Raw genomic sequence first — 17,106 nt, 5'->3', positions numbered from 1 at the left:
CAACCAAGTCCAAGACATTCAGTTCAGTTGTGAACACATCAAGTATACCTAAACAAGATCAAGCGTTTCACTGAAGGTAGCTGCAGCCCATTTTCAAAAGGCTTGAAAGGTCTAACAGCTGAAAGCTGAAGAGCCCAGTCCCCTCACTTTCCGGCTATAGACAATATAAAAAATTCTCTTCAGTGCTATGTAATTCATATAAGTAGCTCATCTTGAACAGGAAAAAGCCCCAGAAGATAGAATTTGATTGGATGCAGCTTCAGCTGCCCTACTCAAGCTAGGCCACTCCACAAACACAAGATTCATCAGGTCAGAGCAGAAGCAGCCCATCTCTTGATCCAAGCTGTCAGGTAACACACCTGGGAGCGCATAGACCTGATTATCTATACTTCTAATACTGTAGTTTACTTCATTATGATCTAGCCACTGTTTAATGAGAAATATGTGGGCAGCAACAGAAGCACGGGTAGTGATGTGTCTAAACCTTTGAGCTTCCACCTGGACAAGTATCTTGTAGTTCAGAGTCAGCGCATAGGTTTATTGTCCCACTTGCTTCCATCTGCTAAGCTGCATTTAATTTGAGCTCTGCTCAGTTCAGAGCAGAGAAAACTTGACCCTAGGATCTCAAGTGAGACACGCATACCCACAGCCTCGACTCAAGAACCTAAACTCTCAAAGACAGACCAGAATGCTTAGCATCTCCTATTTCTAGCTTTAAGCAGCTTCCATCTGCAGGTGGCTCACACGGTTGTACGTTCACACACAATGAAGTCACTTAGTAACTCAACCTGAGTTGAGTCGTGAACCTGGCCTTCGTGTACAATAATATGCTCTCTTGTTACAGGAAAACAGTTTAGCTTTCATGCTTACTGAAATCAATTTAGCCATTAAAATTAAGTAGTCAAGCAAATTACTGAAGTATCTGCTTTTGGTGAGGGAGAGGGGGAACACTGATAACCTCAAAAGCTAAGGACAAAGCTTACTTTGCACATAGTGCTTCAGAGTTTTGGGTGTTGCAGTTTTCTACCTTCTACGCTCCTTTGCCTACTGTTGTAGTAGTACTCCACAGGACAAATACTTTCTATAAGCTATTTATAGGAGTGCAAAATCGGTAAATTTTTCATTTACAATATGATTTGGTCAACATGACCAAGAACAAGTGTCTTAAAGAATTCTTCTACTCAAAAACAGTTTCACTATAAATCTGTTCCATCTAGGTCTAAGATAAAAATCACTGTGAAGGAATCAAGGAATATGAAGGCCAGATCTGAGATTAAGATACCTGATAAGTGCCGACATATGAGCTGATATCTGAACTCCCATTCTAGTCAGTGGAGAGCTAGAATTTAATGTAGTCAGCCACACCTAAGTGTCTGTGGTCATTTAAAGTGAACTGGGATCTCTCACATGGCTTCCAGCTGCTGCTCACGAAGGACATGCATTTACCATCGGTCCTGGGGAAGAATCCACCAGCCCTGTACTGGCATCTGCTTTTCTAGGGCACGCCATACAGTATAAATGTTCACGGCTATCCCATAATTTAACAAAATAGGACTGGATCAATAGATGAAAAACAAGAGGTGCTGAGCTCTCTACATGTATGCAATACGCTGTTCAGAGTCTTCACTTAGGATTATATTTAGTCTTGACCTTAGCTTCAATGTCCTCTCCACACATGCCACTTGAAGCTATCTGGGACGTGCAACGTTGGCTCAGAGCCTAGCATGCTTTGATCCCTTAAGGGGATGTACTGTGCACGCTGAGAGCAGAACTTCTTGTTTAGTTTCCTCCCAAGGCAATTTAATTCATATACAAACCCATTCTTTGTACTAAATCAAAGTTTTCAGTGAAGAATTTGCTTTAAAACTGCACTACTGACAGCTCAAAATTAAACAAAGATAAATGCAAAGCCTAGTAAAGCAAGCATCTCTTCATTGCAGGCAGCAGAGTTCAGAATACAGCTCGGCAAGCCAACCAGGGGGTGTCAGCTTTAAGGTGAGCTGCATTGCTCTCTAAATTGATTGCATTAACTAGATCTCACTCAGTACAGAGAATTTTAGATTACTAAAGGCACATACAGACACCTAAATTTAATGCATCTTAATCCCACCCCAAACATGAACTAGCTTTTCATTCTCATAATGCATGTCTCATGACTAGACCTCTAACCTTCCTCTCTTCAGAGAAATGAGCATATAGAGTTCTAAGTACCATTTTGAAAATTGTATTCAGAGTGTTTAAATGTAAAGAATAAAACCTGAGTTTTTTAAAACAACCTTTTTTCAAGTACTGATTTCTGTCTAACCCCATAAGATCTTCTTGTTTTCTTTAAGGTTGTCTCTCCACACTTACTGTGATAAGCTTCCCTTAATGTTTATTACCATGTTTTCTATCTAACTACAACTGAATTAGACAGAACTGCCTATGTGACCTTTGAAAGAGCAGTCTTTCGTATGACCTGTAACTAGCTGTAGCACAACGGGCCTTGTTAATTACCATAATTAACTAATGAATATGGTGCACTTGTACTTGAAGCATCTCCCCAACAAACTGTGGAAGAGAAATCGCCTCCAAGAATGGATAGAGCAATGCTGTCTCCGATAGCCATTAACATAAAGTCTGAATGACAAACTTACCTTCTCAAGCATAAAGAAAAAATACATCCCTGAAAGCAATCCCATAAGCATTTTTGCTTCATAACTCAACTACAAAGCCAGTGGATTGTTTGGTTTCCCCCGCTCCTTAAGTATTTCTCCTTTTTTTTTTTGACACTTGACCAAAACATATGCGGGAGAATGGAAAGTGAGCTTTGAGTAGAAGCTCTGTTTTCAGCTTGAACAGTAAATTGCAGTCAGTGATGTCCAGAAATTCACAGAGGAGCAGCAAAGGAGCTGTCCAACAGGGATCATGGAAGTCCCGTGTCCTCACACTAAGTCCAATTGTCAGGTAGCAATCAATCAGACTCAGCACAAAATTAGTTCTTTGTATTTTCTGCACAGGTTTTCAGTTAAGGGACATGAAAATCCAAGTGGAGTTTTCAGGTATTCAGCGTCAAGCAGCTTCCAGTATATGAGGGGGAAAACAGACATTTAGCAGAAAGCTTTTTCCTTCATTGGCATTTCAAGGAAGCAAACCCATAGAATCCCCAGAGTTCTTCCTGTATTTTAAGGGCAGCAGCATTTAAGAAAAATGATTTTAAAATATCATTTGAAGCAATCTTTCAAAGTTTCTAGTTCAAAGTTTACTTACTTAAAGTATCAAAATGGAGTTTTGGGGGGAGGAAATTTGGTTTTCTTGGTAGGAAATTGCATAACTTTGGAGAGCCTTGAGACTACACTTACACATTTTAAAACTCTTTTTAAATAAAATTGACAAGTATCACATCATCTACCCTATGTGTTTCACACTAATGCAAAGTCCTAACAAAACAGTAACTCCTTCAAGAGACATGCACTCACCACTATCACGACAGTTTAAGCAACAGAACTATTTAAAACTAAGTGCTCTGGCATTCACTAGTTGCACTTCAAATACATACTCAGCTTTAAGACAGTTTAGTCTTACCTATTGTTTTCTTTTTATTAACTGCACTGTCTGCCTTATGGCGTTTCTGCAAGAAAATAAAACATTTCATTACACTAAGATTCCAAAACCATTACCCCAAGAGCTAGAAAGATGACAAACTGCAGGATGCATGAAGTCCTTTTTGCCTTTACGTTAGATTTCAAAAAAGAAAACCCACACAAGTCACCTAAACCCAGAGACTGATAAAAGGAGGGAAAAAGGCAACATTAAAATGAGAGTTCTTATGTCGGAAATCAAATTCAGACTTGGATCAACAGCAAAAAAACCCAGTCTCCAAAACTGAAACAAGGAACAGTGAATGCTGGCATATCTAGACAAGAGGTGGAGTACACCTTCTACATGCTATTTGTTTTAACTGTAATTCAAAGTTAACTTATTCACTAGGGCTTCGCATAGCAGAAAGACTATTATTAACAGTATCTAAAAACTTAATACAAATTTTCTCCAAAACAGTTTGCTCTGAAAATTAACAAAGGCTAAATTCTGTCAGAACTCTACAGTGTCACTGAAACAACTCTGTCTTCCTAACCAGGCCTTTCTAATGAAAGCCCTAGTAAATAACTCCTGAAGAGGTGGGAGGAAATGTTCTGGCTTTCAATAAAGTGTTTCCATACGACTTCCTTGTTCACCATATATCTGTAACGGAAGATGCCTAAATTAGCTCAGTATGCTATAGAAATTCTAGTTGAGTCAGCAGCTCTGAAAGTCAAAAGGGTATTTTCTAATTGTTCAGCAATGACTTGACACACAGCAAGATAGAGATGCACAGCTTTGTGGAGCTCCATTATTTTTAGCCCCTTTTCTATCTTCAGCACTACCTCCCCCAATACTCGGTACTCACATAGTCTTCTATAATTTCTTTGATGCCAGCAACAGTTAAAATAAATAGCAATGGCACCAAGGTGGTATATCTTCCTGTTGGAGAGACATCAGGAATTTGCTGTGAACAGAAAAAAAAAAGAAAAAAAAAGAAGATATCCATTATATACTTGTATTTTAAAGTTTCGGCAAATTTAGAATTTTATGAAATGCTCTCACAAGAGAAAAGGTAGAGCTTGAATTCCAGTTTGTGCCTTATAGGCTAATACATACACCCAAATCAGAGATGTCAGAGCTCTAAACAGATCTGAAGAAATTGCCACTGTAAAGCAAGAAAGTGAAATTGTTCTACAGGCCTTTTATTCTTCGTTTCTCCTCTCTCCCTAAGCCAAGCATTCAACTGATGTAAATCACTGATTCCAGGTGAATATCTACATTATCTGAACAACCAGTAGTTTCACAAGAATCTGTACACGCTATTTTTCTGTATAGTCAACAACTTCATATTTTATGGTACTATTGTTATTTGTATTTACCTATTAAGAAAAATAAACAGTTTTATCTTAGGAAATATATTGAAAAATCTTCCATTTAACTTCTAATCATAGTGGTAAAGTGAATGGCCTATCTTTTAAAAACACATACCTCATCAACATTACTATTTAACATATGCTCAAGCATGTCTACTTCTTTGTGGTTAAATACCAAGTTGAAATATCTGTTATACTGCATTACAGTTTTTCATTTTAGAGTGAAGGCAAAACAATAACACTATACCTGCAATAAGGCAATGAAGAGGAAGAATGCATTTGCAGCTTTTCTTATCTGCTCATACAGGAATCGAGGTAGAAACGTCACCACGCTGTACTTGGCTGTGCTGCAGGTTAGAAGAGGAAGGTTTTCATTCTAGTACTCCATCTGAAGATCATGCAGGGACTATGGCAAACAGCTTTAAATTAGGCTTCTAAAGCCAGAGTTATAAATGGTTCAAAGACTATAAAGATAAGCATAGAATAAGCAGGAAACGACAAGTTATCTGTGTTATAAGGAAGAACAGAACAGAAGAGGTATCACACAGTAGGACTCACTCAGCATGCTTCCTTAACCCATGGGCACTTCAGGTCAATGGGATTCTCTGTCTATGTACAAGGTTAGAGAATGGCAGTCTCCCAAGCCTTTATTTGCTTTAATCCTTTTCTTCTCCCTCGTTTTGCCCATCCCCAGGCCTAAGCCATCCAGTGAGATTCAGCTGTATCTTCCTCATAGTAAAACAGTAACAAGAGATAATATAGCACACTGTTTTAGGAGAAGCCCTATTTTGGACACTGGAGTAGAATCACAGTGGGGGAAGCTAAACAAGATGATCAAGTAAGACCCTATCTTATTAGATAGGTCCGGTTGTATTTCAGTTTCATCTGGTTTTCTTTCAGACAAAGACACTGCTAGGTTCAGTGCATGTCAGTTATTACTTGAACCAGGTGTCTAGAAGAAAAAAAGACAGCACGACAACATTTCTAGTATTATAGGCTATAGATATCCTATTGCTAGTACCTCTCAGCAAAATCAGATAATAATATACTCAATGTGATATTATAAAGGAATTTTAAGTGGTCAGATTTCAATATTAAGTCACGATAACTAATCTGGTTGAATGAAGGCATGCATCCAGATTGAAAGCATACAGCGTCTTCATTTTTACCATAAGAGTAGTGCTTTGAAATGCTATTAGCTTCTTCAAACTAAAATTAAAGGTTTTTCTTAGTTTTAAATCATATTTGCTCAGTCCCAAGTGTAATATAACCCTCCTATAATACGCAATATAATTAAACATGCCTCAGTCTCAGTAGATAACTTGTATCTTAATAAAGAAGGTTAACCACGTTAACAGTTTAGACCTACCCCAGAAGTAAAGTCCCCAAGCAACAATAACTATCAGAAACCAAGAGCTGGCAGATTTCAAAGTTGCCTCAAATTCCACCTCCCAACCACATACAATGTTTTACAGACCACTGAACAGATGAGGAAACTGAATACAAAAGATTGTTTGTGTTGTACATCAAAATGGTACACTCATGGAGTTTGCTAGGATTATATTAGAGTAAGAATTGATCTCTGACTGCAACCAAGCTGAAACATCTTAACAGCATTCTATTATTTACTAAGTTCTAAAGGTAGCTAGGGTCAAAACAATTTTCCTATTCTAATGACTGTGGTAATGCCAACACAATAAGGCTTTCTTTTGTATTTACTTTACACATACTAAGTCCCTCCAGTCATGTAGTTTGTTACCTAAGTAACATGACAGATGCCTACCAAAAAAAAGCCTGGCTCTAATTAGACAGAGGCATATTCAGCTGTTGCCATGCAGACCAGGAATGGTAATCACATGTTCTTATAAAGAGAGGTGTGCATTATTATTTGAAAAGAAAGCTCCTTATGAAAAACTAATACTCCTGCCCGGCTTAGATTATTTGCTGAACTGGGCTCTGAAGAGCAGCTCTCCAAAGGGCAAATACAATAACTGTAAATATGAAAGCAACGTGCTCCTCTCTTAAGGGGGGGACACATTGTAGGTGACTTCAACATAATCAAAGATCAAACACAAAAACTACAATCTACTTGTTATTTTTCCCATTTCTCCTTCCCCCTTTTCCCCCTTCCCAAAACACTTCAAAGTGAAGTTTTCTTCCATCTAGTTATACTTCAATGGGCAACAAAAGCTTCTGGTAACAGAGGCAAAGAGGTTGCTTCCTTGAGAAGGGTGTGCCTACTGCCAGTGTGCAGCTGAGTATGGCTCTACATTTTCCAAGGCAAACATTTAGCAGCTCCCCTCCTTCACTGAGAATTTTGTTAAATTTGACAGCTCCCTAGGACACAAACTGAGCCTTTAGATAAGTACGACAAATTGCCCTTTCCTAGTCAGCGTTCACCTACAGCTATCCATTCCACAGTTCAGATACCTAGGTTACTCCCCAACACGGGAGCTGAGCACTACCAGGTATTGTTTGATTTCAGTGCTTTTAACATATTTCCATACTGGGCAGCCAGCACAAGCCTAGTAAAGTCACCCAAACACCAAGTTCAGCTATGGCTTCCATCATGGTATACAACTAGAACATGTAGTTTTCAGTCTCCCGAACGCTGCTCTTGTCTAAAAATCAAGAAATCCCACAGATGCTGCTGAGATTAATACTTGTGTTTTTGCATTAGGCATTTGCTTCACTTGAAGTCAACGCCAGTATTTCAAAAGCATTCAAGAGTAAACGCACCAACAGCTTAAGTTGCTGAATCCTTGAGTTACAATTTTTGCTTACAGAAACAACAAAAAAAAGTAGCCAAAGTGATAGATCTGAGGCGCTGATTCCCTAGCCCATATACCACTTCTTAAGCAATGCTTCCACTCTATATGATGATCTTACAGTTAAAACATACAAAACAATTTCAGGGAGGGGTGAAAAGTTGTAGCAGCAACAAATGAGGTACTACCTACAAAGCCCAGGAAATAATCTTTGTAAGGACTGCAGGTATTGGAGAAAAATTTTTGAAGCTACGATTTACGGACTCAAGTCTTAAGAAAGCCAGGCACAGAAATGTGAATCATACTGGAAGGGCTGAGTAATTAGAATGAACACTGAGGACTTGAACTCTTCTCACCAAGCAGGCTTTGTTTCCATTAACACATGGAAAAGGTTAGATTTTCTGCTGCAGAGGAGAGAGGGAAAAAATATATACATCAAGAAGATTTTCTTGAACTAAAGGCTTAAACACTGTCTTCAGTGGAGCCATGCGTGCACACTAAAGTCCGGCAGGCACATGACATTTCTTTTAATGGCAAGATTGACAGCAGCTTCAAAGGAGCATTAAGTCTTAAGTGCAGAAGCAGTATTAACATAGGCTACCTCCAGACAGTTACCATTGCTGGGCAAGGCACAGCAAGCATTACATATTTCAAGTGACATGTAACTACATACATTAAAGCAAAAACCAAGAAGCAATTACAGCACTAAGTATAGGAAATCCACATTCATGCAGAACATCTCACCCAACAGTTCTACCACTTAAGTATTAGTCAGGTTGTTGTAAATATAGACGTTATGAACAATCTTTTCAGCCACTGCATGTGTATTACAGCAAAACAATAAGATCTCTTAACACCTTGCATATACTGAAGATGCTGTACTTTGATCATGAAACAGATTAAAGACAGATGTGAAAATCTGGTCACTTACAAATTCCCCCCCAAAATACTATAAAGGCTTATATAAGGATCAGTCGCTTATATGCCTACACAATGATTATTGTTTGACGGAAAATTATATACTAAACAACCAGTGTTAGTTCACTGTAGCGCACAGTTACTGAAATCTGTGGACAAATGCAATCTCCACTCTAATCTCTAAAGAGAAGCCTAGCTCTGTCAGATAAATCCTTAAGACTAAAACTGCTGCACTGGAAGACTCCCATCAGTAAGGGTTTTACTGTACTGTATCATGGTCTGTGCATTACTATCAGCTAAGGAAAAGGTATGTGGTACTTAAATACTCCAGACGGTTTGACCTGAGCTCAGTGTCTGTGTCTCAAAACAGAGTGTAAAAGGAGCACTGAAGTGCAAGACTTCAGCCCTATGTAGATGATATTGCTTAAAGCTGAAGCACCTGACCAAAGCAAGGCCAAGAACCACGAGCTATCACATGCGACTCAAGTCAGGGAGCAACTGCTGCCCACAGCCCAAAAGACTGTTTTGTTTCTCTGCTTTTTCCTGCACTCCCCTACAATTTCTCTGTAGGTGCCATGACATTTGGCTCATACAAGAAGTTTACATATTGTCAAAAGATAAAACAGTTCATAACTTAGTTGAAACGACATTCTTCTGCCCAGCCTCAAAAGTTTCCAACAGAGTTGTTGCACTACCATAAAAGGGATAAATCCCTTGTCCTAAACTACCAACACAGGCAATGAAACTGATTAGGAGTATTCAGATGTATTAGGATTAATCCACTTGAACTTTGGCACAACACAGAAAACACTTGGGCAGCTCCAAATTGCAGTGCTCAGGACATTGCAAACACTCTCACCAGTGGGACAGTGTTCATCTCAAGAACCTCATCACTTCCCCATCTCTCCCTTAGTGCAAGGATTCCTATACTTATAAGACGGGCTGCCAGTGGAAGTTCCTAAACTCACCACTATATGTTCTGGAAGACTTGTTTGTCCCCCTACTCTCTAGGATGGATTAAGTAGGAGCATGTAAGAGTGCTCCAGAGTCCTTCCTCACATCATGTGATCTGATGAGAAACAGATCATTTCATGCTAACTTTAAAAAGTTCAGGACAAATCACATCAGCCCATAGTAACACCCCCGAGAGTCAACTTCCCCCAGTGTTTTGTGGGCCAGGATGCTTAGCATGTGCTATAATAAAACCAAGTAAGTTTTTCTAAAGAATAGCTTGTTTTAAGTGAGATGCAGTACCTCGCAAGCTATAGACTAAAATAGAAGTGGACAGATCTCAGCTGGAGAAGTAAACACCAAGACGTAAAAGCTTTTCACACAAGAAGTTTATTGAGATGCCTGCACTAAATTATATGATTATAGAATAATAATGCAAGAATAACGTCCTGTAATCTATATCAAAGCCTAATAAAAAAGGGAAGATGATAAATGTAACATTCATTGATTACATTTACTTCTACTGGCAAGTAGTGTTATTCAACCAAATGCACGAGTTCTACCTCAGGACCCAGATGTTAAGGTTTATAAACCCACTTGCACTCCCAAGAGCCGTATCAGCAACAAGCTTATCCTAAAGTGTTTCACCTTGGTTGTCAAGTCTGCATAGACCATCAAGACAAAAGTACACAAAAAAGCATCATAGACTGTTGTCCGCTGAAGAGCGACAATCCCGTTACTCTCTAGCTCAAGAGGATAACTCTTATTCTAATGATTATTCTCCTCCCACCCTCATCCCAAATTCCTAACCTATGGTACCTTGTGCAAATCACCCCAGCATTAACAGGAGTTTTACCATATTTAGGCAGTGAAATACTTTAAAAATGAATTAATGTAATTAGCGCTCCCAGAATAAGTATTACTATTTCAGCAGGAAGGCCTCCTATAGCAGTGCTTATGGTGGTCTTAATATAAAATAGGATTTAGGATGACCGTTTATACTCAGTTTAACAAGACCTCATGGACACATTTAATAGAAGTGACAGCATCCAAATCCTGTACACTCTGGAGGCTTTTTCTAAAGCATGCCAACAGAAAAGCCCTTTCCATTTGTTCTCTGTTCATGCAGTCCCTACAGAAAGGGGAAACACACTGCTGGCTATTTTTCAGTAACAAATACATTGACAACAAAGCATGTTTAGGAAGCAGAACTAAAAGCTTGTACGTGTGATAATGTTTCAGTGCCCTCCAATATTGCCAGGTCACCACTATACAAATAGGTCCTCACTTCCCAGCAGCCCTGCTGGCGAGTAGAATCCAATAAAAAAGAGCTGGCTGGAACAGTTAACCTCGAAATACTACTGCCCAATAAAGGAAGTTTAACAATACATTCCGTTACCATGCAGACACAAAACAGGCTTCACACTGAACACACAGCAGTGATATGAAGATGACTGAAAAATATTAAATCGAGTCATGAAAATTAACAAGCTACAAATCATAGGCTGTCTAAAAGTTGGAGGGCCAACTTTAAAGCCATTATTTAGTTCAAAGTGTCGCCACCACCACTTAAAGCAGCACCATTTTTATTAGGGACTGGGGGGTAGGAAGGGAGAGGGAATGAATACTTACAATTCTTTCAAAACTGAATACTTTTACAGTCCACAGAAGTGATATGGAAAGCAGTTGTTACAGTTCTTGAGTACTATATTCCTGTCAGCATCAAGAATTTATTTTTCTATCCTTTTGCACAGACAGTAGTCCAACAGCAATTCATAATCAGCATTTTAAGTGTTTGTCACGTGGATGAAAATCTACTGACACCAGCTAATAGTGAGGTCTTGCGTACACAGCAGCAGACTACCTACAGCTGTAAGCAGAAGAACTGAAACACTAACAGTACCAGTGGGAGACTTCAGAAGATATAATTTCAGGACTGAGAGAGGTGGCATGTACAATAAAGATGCACTTGCTTTGACTCCATCCTCAGAGGAAAACCACGCACCAAAAGAAAATTCAGTCAGTCTCTTCCTGTGCACAAGTTTCTGTGGACAGACAACACTAACAGCAGAAGAATAAGTAGAAATGCAGTTGTAAATGACTACACATTGCTGAATACAGGCCAACATTTATTCAGCAAATCTGTGGGAAAGCAGCTTGCTTTGCATGAAGTCAGATTGCATTTAAGCTTTGGCTCCAGTATCTGAAAGAGTCTTAAATACTGAATTCACCTGAAGGGAGAAAAAGACCCAGTTAAATTCTTCTGCTGTTTTGCTACTGCTGATACATGAAATCCATCACAGTGCTGAGAACAAATAACTTGAGCATGTCAGAGAGCTCAGTATGCAGCAGGTGGAGGAGCACTAAAGCTATCCTGCACCTCCAGACATCCAGACACTTTGTCCAGGCAAAATTCAACTATTTCCTAACTTGCCCAGGGCTCTGCACATATGGCAGCCCACTAAGGACAACATACAGCAACTTCAAGCACATTGGCACAATCTGGAAACGTGACATCAACAGGCATACAATACTAGTGACTTTCAGGGAGTTTTAACAGTTAAAGCATTTCCTCTATAGCTGTTCCCAAACTTTCTGCACTGGGATAGATTTTAGGCATCAGCAACAGCTGCACTGCAGGATAATTATTTGCTGGATTTACCAGAAGTATGCAGCATTACTGAATATTTTTCTTTCAAGTTACAAATACCTACCCGCTCTTAAAGTTAGCAGATTAGTTTAATATGAGATTACTTTTTACCACTGGTACCATTCAAAATATGGTAATACATTGCTTCTTTGAAAAATTCCAAAATACTTTTCCACAGCCAAGTAAGCAATCTGGTCACACGACAGTGGAAAAGACTTCCAAAAGTAATATAAACACCACTACAAATGACCACTGTGTCTGAACTACAGTAAAATCAAATATGAACAGAAGCAGTTTAACCCAAAAGGCAAAGCAACATTTTAGTGCAAGAAGAATGCTAATCCACAGCGTACGTGGATAAATGCACCTACATATAACAGACTTGACCATTCACATTTTCAACCACAGATGACCATGAACAGTGCTTTGGACATTTGTGTTGCATGGGTCAATACTAACTGGATACTCATACCAGCAACCCTCACTTTCAACAGCAGGGAATCACACTAAGTGCCAGTGAGAAGCTGCCCACATACTCCACAACCTGCCATGAATCACAAGCACAAGTGGTTTTCACAAGACCCATTTATAAGCTAAGCAAGCAATGCATTTTGCTTCATTTAATGCACTATACAGCTGGAATTTAAGAGGAAACCAGATTGTGCCCACAACTTCTTGGCGACAAGAAGAGAAGCTGATGGAACAGTCTATAGATAAGCAACTTGTTTAATATAGGATTTGCAGCTCTCCTGTAAGGCTTGTTGCGGTTTTCAGTGTTAAATTTCTCGTGCTGGTGTTTCTGCCTTTAAAGTGAGGCATCTCACAGGTCTTCAGTTAAGGCCTCACAGTTTTAAGTCCCTGTACAGTTTAAAAGAGTAAAAATTGAACGTTTCTGGCCTATTATATTTTCTAGCACAAATTAACTTCTGTTTGTATGGAAGGCAGTCAGGTCTCCAAGCATAACGTTCTCTGGATACCAGAATGAGTATTTTGCAATCTCCCCAATACACCAAGCCACTAAATTCTGCTCTTAGAAAAAAATTTTTCAGGGAGATTTTTGGATTCAAGATCCACTAAAAGCATATGAGTAGAATTTTGCCTGTACTGATTGCTATTTCCTCCCCTCAACCCCCATAAGCCACATACCAAGGCTGAACTTGTAGTCCTGACTTGGCTGTAATTAGACTTGCACCAGGATGCACCATCAGGCCTAAAAATATTAGTATTACAAGGATAGTAATAATAGCAACAATAATGTATTTAGAATATTTAAAGACAATTGCAGATAACGTCCTTAAAGCTATTACACTATTATGGTTCCTAGAAAAAAAAAGTCAGGAGAACTTCCAACTGTTTTCACATTAACATAAAATACATAAACAACTAAGGGACTCAAACCACTTAACTAGTGATATTTACTGTATGTACTAGAATTTTCTAGTACAGAGTTCGACTGTGTTCTCAGTATAAGCCACTGAAGAGCCAATGAAGTCAGTTCTTTCCTATATTAATAAGGGATATTGAGGAATTATATTTACATCAAAGTCAGCCCTGTAGAATATCCTTACTTTGTGAAGCAAAGTAAACCAGTCTTCCACATATCACTGGAAAATACTCATCTATTAGTCTAGTGAACTCAGAAGTATTGCTATTGCATTCAAACTGCCACCATCATGCCCCTTCTGTATCCCTGTGCTTTTAGAGGGCACTAGGTAGGCTTATTTTCAAAAACAAAAAAAAAATTGCAACTTTTCAGTTATCTTCCCCACTGTTGCAGGCAACCACACTATAAGACCAAACTTAGTAATAAAGAGTTATGGTTTAAAACAACCAACCAAACTGAGCTTTGACTTTTAAAGGTCATGGTGATCAGGAGAGGTTCCTGAAGACTGGAAGAGAGTAAGTGTCACCCCTATCTTCAAGATAGGTGAGGAGGAGGTTCTGGGGAATTACAGGATGGTCAGACTCACTTTAGGCCCTTGGAAGGTGATGGATCAACTAAGCCTGGGTATCATTTTCAGACATATGAAGGATAGGAAGGTGACCAGGAGTAGTCAGCATGATTTTACAAGGGGGAGGCAGGAGGGGAAAAAAAAAAAATATATCATGCTTCACCAACCTGACAGTCTTCTACAGCAAGAAGATTGGCTTGGTAGATAGTTGATGGGAAAGTAGACGTTGTTTATCTCTGCTTCAGTCTTTGTCTTTTGGCACTGTCTCCCATAACATCCTTATGGATGAGATGATAAAGTAGGGGCTAGGTAAGCAGACTGAAAATTGGCTCAACTCCTAGGCTCAGAGGATTGTGATCAGCAGCTCAAAATCCAGCTGAAGGCCAGTCACTAGTCATGTCCCCCAAGGGTAGATAACTGTGCCAATACTGTTGACACATAGTTATGTGCCAGCACAGTTCATTAATGACATGAATAATGGGGCAGAGTGCAACCTCAACAAGTGTACAAGTGATACAAAAGTGGGAGGAGTGGGTGATACAGACTGTTGTACTACCAGTCAGAAGAACCTCAACAAGCTGGAGAAAGTGGCTGACAGGAACTTCCTGAAGTTCAGCAAAGGGAAATGCCAAGTCTTCCACCTAGGGAGGAACAACCCCATGCACCGGTACAGGCTGGGGGCTGGCCAGCTGGAGAGCAACCTCACAGAAAAGCAGCTGGGGGTCCTGGTGGACAAAAAGCTGAACATGAGCCAGGAAAGCGTCCTTGCAGCAAAGGTTAACAGTAGCCTGGGTTGCATTAGGTAGAGTGTCACTAGGTTGAGGGAAGCGATCCTCCTTTTCTGCTCAGCACTGGTGATCCCACTCCTGGAGCGCTGCATTTAGTTCTGGGCTCCCCAGTACAAAACAGACACAGATTTACTGCAGCGAGTCCAGCAAAGGGCCACAAAGATGAATAAGGGACTAGAGCATCTGTTATACAAGAAGAGGCTGAGAGAGCTGAAACTGTTCAGTCTGGAAAGAGAAGGCTGAGGGGAGAAAGCTTATCAACATTTACACTCTCCCATCGGGTATTTCTAAAGCCGACAGAGCCAGAGTCTTCTCAGCGGTGCTCAGTGACAGGAAAGATCACAAAACTGAAGCACAAGAAATTCCATCTGAACATAGGAACATACTTTTTCCACTGTAAGAGCAGCTGAAAGCTGGAACAGATTTCCCAGAGAGGTTCAGACTCTCTGTCCTTAGAGATGTTCAAAATCTGACTCAATATGGTCATGGGCACTCTGCTCTACTTAACACTACTTAAGCAGGGGAACAGGACCAGATGATCTCCAGAGATCCCTTCCAACCCATGCTACTCTAATTCTGCAACTTGAAATATTTTTGCTGCCTACCAGCCAAACTGGCACTTCTGCCAAACAGATATTTTCACACTGGACTGATCTTCTACATAACCAGTAAACCATTCTGATCAGTCATTGCTTAATCAAGACAATAGTGAAACAATTACAGGTTGGGAACCTTAATGATTCTGTATCATTTTGTGTTTCACACTTGAGGTAAGTAGAAAAGATAGCATTTTAAAGAAGCACAATAAAGAAAGTGTTTTCCCACAGCAATTTGGAGGAAACAGAAAATATAGGCTGGAGTCTCCATAAGGAGCCTGACTACCTAACTCACACTGTCTACAGCCAAGGATGTCTTAGGTTTATGAAGGCAGACTCTGATCCCTGTATGTCCAATGCCAGTGAGTATAAAATTCTAAGTATTGCCTCTAAGTAGCACAAAGCTATGTACAAAGTGTGGCTGGAAATTTTCAAAACTCAATTTGTTTTTTATTTTGTACTGACTTTAAGAGGAACCTTTTTGTAGTCACCTGTTTATTTAAAAAATTCTTAGATTACCTACATTGAACAAATCAAAGCAGGTACTAGTTTGCTTTCAGAAAAGCCAATATACTTAGCATTAGAGCTGTAGTCATGTTGGATAGAGTATTTAATTATATTTTTTCCATCTTTGCATAATTCCAAGCTTCAGCTGAAAACAGAACATCATTTACCTTTTTGTTAAAAGGTCCAAAGAGTTACTCAAACACATTTTTTCAAACTCCATACAATAGGGATAAAAACAGCTTCTAGCGCAGATATTTTGTTCCAGCAAAGAGTTACTGTTGCTACAGCACAACTAAAAATGGTGATAGCCATGACTACACAAGTAGAGGACCAAACTAAATCTGGCTTACAACACACAGAAAAGTTCATAACACTAAGTTTCGAAACATTTTGCTGTTCAAAAACAAAAAACTTGAAATGCAGTAATAAAGTAGTTGACTATTGTTCTACAAATTCTTGCAATTTACTCCCACTTATTTACACAAAAAGTAGTCTAGGGAGAGAAAGGAGAATAGAGAAGCTTTTCCCTCCACATCCTCACATTTTCACCTTAAGAACTTTGTATGTGTTAGTGTGACCTCATGTCAGCATCCATTTAGTTTCTGCAACAGTAGTGTGCACCATTTAGAAGTGGTACCATGGAATTGCCAATTCCGCATAACTTGTCTTAAGAAAAGGTTACATATTACTACTTCCTTTTGCTCTGAAACTTAGGAATTAAGTTTTATTAACAGTAGCTCTGTCCTGAAGCGTTCTTTGAAGAGGTAAAGAGGTTTAACACACATATCAAGCCAAAGGAAAAGCTATATCACTGACCCCACCCCTCCAAACCACCAGTTCTTGCTATATTTTGCTCACTTTTGAGTGAACCACTGCACACTGTCCCCATAAGGTTCAGAAAGCTCCCTATGAACATTAAGAGATTTAAATGGCTGTTCAAAGAAGGCTTTATGACTACAAGAAAGTTGACAACCAGAGGTCACAGCACGTCTCGGCATCCAAAACTGTTTTGTCATCTTCCTCAGTTTAATTTTATAACCCC

General features: G+C 39.4%; 1 protein-coding gene across 4 annotated transcripts in view; it reads right to left on the bottom strand.

Moving 5' to 3' along the window:
• Positions 1–17,106, bottom strand: part of ATP8A2 (ATPase phospholipid transporting 8A2) — a 340,878-nt gene that overhangs the window by 281,244 nt on the left and 42,528 nt on the right. For all 4 annotated transcript variants that reach the window (XM_068930206.1, XM_068930209.1, XM_068930207.1 and 1 more), the window contains exons 3-5: positions 5,182–5,281; positions 4,427–4,525; positions 3,565–3,610 (exon numbers count right to left, since the gene is read on the bottom strand). In XM_068930206.1, the coding sequence (XP_068786307.1) occupies positions 3,565–3,610; positions 4,427–4,525; positions 5,182–5,281 (245 nt within the window). The remainder of the gene's footprint in view (positions 1–3,564; positions 3,611–4,426; positions 4,526–5,181; positions 5,282–17,106) is intronic.

This window comes from Struthio camelus, chromosome 1, assembly GCF_040807025.1.
Source record: "Struthio camelus isolate bStrCam1 chromosome 1, bStrCam1.hap1, whole genome shotgun sequence".
NCBI classification, from domain to species: domain Eukaryota; kingdom Metazoa; phylum Chordata; class Aves; order Struthioniformes; family Struthionidae; genus Struthio; species Struthio camelus.
Note: the sequence above shows the minus strand (reverse complement) of the source record. Positions and strands in the feature narration are given on the sequence as shown.